The 6,196-nt window shown below is 36.9% G+C and overlaps 1 protein-coding gene across 1 annotated transcript; it reads right to left on the bottom strand.

The window, feature by feature from the left end:
• Nucleotides 1-4,096: 4,096 nt before the first annotated feature.
• On the bottom strand, nt 4,097-5,095 carry LOC132556934 (uncharacterized). Its single transcript, XM_060221388.1, has one exon. The coding sequence runs from the start codon at nt 5,093-5,095 to the stop codon at nt 4,097-4,099; it is 999 nt and encodes a 332-aa protein (XP_060077371.1).
• Between the last annotated feature and the right edge of the window lie 1,101 nt (nt 5,096-6,196).

The raw sequence follows: 6,196 nt of genomic DNA on the forward strand, positions 1-6,196 counted from the left end.
GTAAGTAATTGCGTTAAATATTACCAAAATCAGAGCTTTGAAAATGCGATGGTCCGCATCGGTTATTTTGCCTATGGGAAGTTAGAGGTTACTCGGCGCCGTGTAAACCGCTAACATTGTTGGAGTATACTCGCACCCAAACCTCGGGACGTGAACATCACACCGTACCTGCATAATGTCACGTAGTCTATCTTAGGAATGTTTTTAGCAAGTGTTTATCTGTATGGATACGTCGTGAATTATCTTATCGAGTGCCTGTACAGGGACGTATATATCATATAGGTCCCTGGCCTGTGTTACCATTTATATTGGGATTTGTGCGCGTACCGCTGTAAAGGTGAGTCGAACTATATTTAGCCGTCACACTTGGCCAATCGGTCCGGGTACCTGTTGCCTTGTCCTTGTTAGCGTGCGTGGGACGAACTGTCATATAATGTTGTCGAGTTGTCTTATATTCTTTATTGTAATAGTTTGTAAGGGGCGTAAGAGTGTGTAAGTCAAGTGGCCATGATATAATGTTGTCGAGTTGTCTTGTATCCTTTATCTTAATAGTTTGTATGGGGCGTAAGATTGTGTAAGTCAAGTGGCTATGAAATAATGGTTGTCGAGTTGTCTTGTATTCTTTATTGTAATAGTTTGTAAGGGGCGTAAGAGTGTGTAAGTCAAGTGGTCATGAGATAATGTTGTCGAGTTGTCTTGTATTCTTTATTTTAATAGTTTGTAATGGGTATAAGAGTGTGCAAGTCAAGTGGCCATGTGTTTTCTTTGTAAATCGTCCGCCTTTGTTCGGACAGACTGAGCTCGTTCGTTGTTCAGTGCAGACGTGTTTCTGACACGCTGTTTTATTATTGCTCATGTCTTATCCCATTACCCCCTTGCTTGTTTCATTATGCTCAAACACGTTCTACTGATCTTGAATACACACCTAACAATACAATGCAATAAGCTTTATTTTGTGTCGTATATAATAAACAAATTCAACATTAGCTCAGAGGAGCTATTACGACAAAACATATCAACATAAAAACAAAATGTGAAACATACGTGTATGGACATAAAACATGCACAGAGTAATAACACGAGATGTTAATTACGGGATTTCCATTGATTAAAATGCACATAAAAACACAGCTTATTTAAGTTATGAGAGCACTAATGGTTATAAATTAAAATGGCCCAGAGGTCTGGTAAGTTGAGCCAGTATAGTCCCAACAAACCTGGTCCCTACTCCATTAAAAATCAAGAGAAACAAACAGTAAGAAATAAATATTGGCAACATATACCAAATGACATACACAGAAAGCAGATCAAGGTTTCATTTTGGCACAGATAGAACAGGAACATATTGGGCCATCCCAGGTGTGGATCAGCCTCCTGAATTCTGGGTGGTATTCACACTTCCGTAATTAATTCGGAAGGCTGTTCCACACTTTACATTTGGCAGTGACTGTGTAGTCCTTCCTGAAATTTTAAATACTCTTTAATTTTCACCAGATCTTGAATGTATTCAGGGGACAATTTGTATAAAATTTTGTAAACTTCACAGCCCAAGTCTCTTGATGTGTAAAAGAGTAGTTTTACTGTTTGTTAAAAGCTGAATAAAAGACGACTCATAATCACTTTCAACAAATCTTAGAGCACGCTCATGGATCTTTTCCATCTTTCGCTCCCTTTTCATACTTGTTAAATGCCAGACTAATGGGCAAAATTGGAAATTTGAAAGTATAAAAGAATTGTATATAACTTTTCTGACCTGTTTAAGTAAGTTCCAATTCTTTTCAGAACATTCAATTGTCTGGAGGCCTTTATAAATAGCTCCGAGACATGAAAGTCAAAATTTTAAGTGAATCAAAATAAACGCCAAGCAATTTTACTGTTTTCTCTGGTAAAATGGTTACATTATCTATTTTGAAATTTGCAAATGCCTCCATTGATTTTTTACCTTCACAGAGCCTGAAATTTTTCAGGATTTGCCCTCATTCGGTTCTTATGAAACCATTAAACCAAGTTGAACAGTCTGTTTCAACAGCTTGTTTTAAAGTGAGGGGATCTTTGCTAGAGTTGGTATTATCATCAGCGTAATTATATAAGTTGGGTGACTTGACATATAAAAACATATCATTAATGAAAACATTGAAAAGTAAAGGGCCCATGATTGAGCCTTGAGGGACACCTTTCAGCACTTTCATCCAGTCACCGCATTTGGAACCCAGCCTAACCTGCTGAATTCTGTCACTCAAATAGCTAGAGACCAGGTCTTCTGAGGAAAAGTAAAGGGAAAGGCAAAGAGCCGATCATCCCGTGCAGGGATTCAGTTCCCTGTCGGACGTATCCACCGTCTGCTCCGTGAAGGAAACTGTCATCGGGTATTTGTCGTGTTGTATGGTTGTAGTTTTTTTTAACCCTGTAAAATATAATGGAGGCAGCCTGGCAAGTTTCACGTGTTCTTTATTTGGGGTCACAGCTTCAAGTGTTGCATGTCAATACATAGAGATAATGAATACACAGAAATTTTTGTTATTGATTACATAAAAATCACGAATTAAACCACATTATGGATCTAATTACATTACATGAAAGACCTTGTGTATGTACATAGTGTATGTTACTGATATGCAATATCAGTAGTGAATTAAATCACTAATTGGAATCAATTACAATAAGATCCAAATGTAAAAATAAAGTATGAGCAAAATGGGGAAAATTAGCTAAGTTAGAGCTATACTCTGACTTGACTGTGGAGGTAAATGACAAAGGAATAACTCGCGTAGTAGCTCAATACATATTGTAGTGAAATAATACATGCAAAACAATGTGAAAGAAAAATAATCATAATCATTAATTTGTCCAAAATGGTAAAGAAAAAATAAGTAAAAAGCAGAAAGTAGCTATTTACAACATAATGATACTTTATGAAAAAATGTAGTTATTTATATGAAATGAATTATTACTTCTTTAAGAAATAAAATATTCAAAACTATTTGAGTTCATTCATTGTAAATATTAAGAAAGGCACATGACGAGAGTGTTTATTTACATTAGGAACACTAACTTCCTGTTTACAAGACTAACTTCCGGTTTTGGAATTAACTTCCGGTTTTAGAATGAACTTCCGGCTTTGGAATGAACTTCCGTGATCCTTTCTAACACTTTGTTTCTCAAAAAGAGGAAATTTCCCAAAGAAATATACAATGTTTCCAATATAAAACGTTATTTCTGAATGTCTTTCTAGCTATCAAACAGAACTTTACTGTACATGGATTTTTAAATCTGAAGATCGAAAAGATTTTACGAGGGAAACTTTGAATTCTTTGTTTCGCGTAAACCAATAACAAGCAAATAAGATGTAATAAAAAAATATACAAAATCAAATATCAACCAATACATGAAAATCTCACACAATGACTATGCTCATTTTGCAATTGAAAAAAAAGACAAATAATATATAAGAAAAAATACATGTAAAATAGAAAATTGCTCACCTGTAAAATATAATGGAGGCAGCCTGGTAAGTTTCACGTGTTCTTTATTTTGGGTCACAGCTTCAAGTGACCAGCTGGACACGCGACACTACATACTCCGGGGTTTATTACTGTTATGCCCATCTTTAAAAAATAATGGGAAAAGGTGAGTGGGCATACCTGTAATTGTTTATATTGCAGGGTCATTAGAGAACAATAGAAAATTAGGTATAGCCTATTCCTGAAATGTTTCTTACCTGGAATATTTTCTTGTAATATTTCAGGTAAATTTTATGTATAAATATTAAGATCTTTAATTTTTAATATCATATTCAACATGGTTATTATGACATAATTCCTGATAATAAATAAATATTAATATTATTTACTAATAATTAAGAATAAACCAATATTTACTAAACAATGCACAATTTTTCAAAAGTTTTTTTCACACAATGTATTCCTAATGTACTATTCCAAATGTAGCAGGTATGAAGCTGCGTCACCATAGTGGATAACATCGATTTCCCCGTCTCTGAATCTTGTTTTTAGCAACTGCAGCTGGGCTTCCACATCTCTAGCGTTTCGCCTTTGGTTTGGTGACTCCTCCAGCTGCAAGTTGTATGTGACGAATTTCATTTGCTGCTTGAATTCCTTGCAGTGCTGATATCAGGGTATAGATGTTGAGCATGCTTAATCTGTTTCTTTAGCTTGCTATGCCACCCTTCGAGATGGTTGGTGGTGCGAGGTCCCTCGGTTGTGTAGTGGTTCCATGTGTTGATATCTCCTCCTCCTACCCACTGGGTGGTCACATAATCACAGAATGGTGTAGTATTTACTGGCAGAACTGCATCCTCTAGGTCTAAGGCATTGAACCACACATCCTCAAGACGTTCAGGGGGAATCATTGGAAGCACAGCTGCTCGGCACACAAGTCGATGAACCTCTTCATTTTCACCATAGGATACCTGTAATCCGTGTTGTTGGGCCTTCCTCCAAATGCACTGAGTATAATGAAAAAAACACCCTTTCACTGTAGTTTCTGGATAGAAGGTCCTTACGGCATTTTGGGCTTCGGCCTCGAAGTCCAGAAAGAAGGTAGCTGGGTTAAACGGAAGCAGTAGATCGTCCATGGTATCGCTAATTTTCCTGAAGAAGTTAGTGTAGATAAGTTGGCTCTTTCCTGGTAACAAAGCAAATATCAACGGGGACATGGCTCCGTCTTCCATAGCATGTAATGTGTATAACTGGGTAAACAGTCCAGGGCACATGTAAAATGTTCCATCACAAAACACAGTATCGGCATTTGATAACATCCTGAGGTTCTCAGTGGTGGCAAACGCTATCATCCGTTGTTCTTCTCCTTCATTAAATAAAAGAAACTGTTCACCAGCCGATGTTTCCCTCCATTTTCCTTCTAGTAGAATTTCCTGACGAGTCTTGGGAAGTTTCGGTAATAGCTGTGTCCTTGCATTGTATAGCTGTCCCTTGCATGATACGAACGTAGGTATCTTCTTCACAACGCGCTTAGTGTCATCGGTCCAGTTGACGTCCCTAAGTTTGGCAACTTCCTCCTGATAAATGCTTGGTATTGGATGAATTTCCTCTCGACATCTTTTCTTTATATTGTCCATCACTGTTTGAACTTCATTTTGAAATGGATCCGGTTGGTGATTGTGTTCTCTTCCAAATTTAACTTGGATGTTGTCCAGAGTGTTCAGGGTGGACGGGCAGTCTTTGACACAGCATCTCCCAAGTTTTGACCTCCACGCTTGTTCATAACAAATTTGACTTGAACTTGAAGATACGCCATGTCTCAAATGCTATGTACAGATATTACGTCGAGTTCAAAACTGAATCACAACAAACTTAACAAAGTTCAATGAATTACAGTTATTATACACAATATCACAAAATTAATATATGCACTAGAAATCTGAAAGAAAGTTATATAAATTAAACAGAAAATACAGACAAGCAAATAAAATCTACAATAAAGTTAATCAAATTATTACAAGAGTAATTGCACAAGAGTAAAATTAGTACAATATAAATGAATCTGAAATTCAGTCCCAAGTATGACCGCGTTGCCGTACTGATCAAATAAGTTGGAAAACCTAAATCTTGTTTGTTAACTTGTATAAGAGTTCAATTGTGTTGTTGAGGGTGTGGTGTTTGTTTGTACTTCGTTTGTTTCGGTGACTGATGTATGGTCTTAATGTACGACTGTTTTATCGATTTGTGTATTTTGCGGGGGTGTAACTGGGTTTGGATGTGTGGGAGTGGTTTCTGTTGTTTTTGTTTCTTTGTCTACTGTGACGTCGAGACCTATGCCCAGTTCTGATATTAGTGTGTTGTTGAACGTGTTGTAGAGTTGTGAAGGGTATAGTTTTTGCTCCGTAGGGCGCCCTTGATTTGTGTGATTGTGCTACAGTATATTAGAATGAATCCTGTACCGGTGTGACTCCGGCGTGTTGTTGGATATCTGCAACTGCGTGTTTTTGATTGATGTGAAGGTATGGGTGTAGGTTTTTTGTTTGGTGTTAGGTTTTAAAACAACCACCTATTTGTTATTCATCCTGAAAATGTATGTGCTATGTAGTAAATTGTGTTTATAGTAAATTGACTAATGGGGTTAGGGTGGGGGGATCTTAGAGGGTTAGTTCTGTAGATTCAGTAAGGTGTTATGAGTACTTAACTTGTAGAATTCTGGTCTGTGACTCCATAGGATAAAT

This window comes from Ylistrum balloti, unplaced genomic scaffold, assembly GCF_031769215.1.
Source record: "Ylistrum balloti isolate Yb309-2 unplaced genomic scaffold, AGI_CSIRO_Ybal_v1 Utg370610, whole genome shotgun sequence".
Lineage (NCBI taxonomy): Eukaryota > Metazoa > Mollusca > Bivalvia > Pectinida > Pectinidae > Ylistrum > Ylistrum balloti.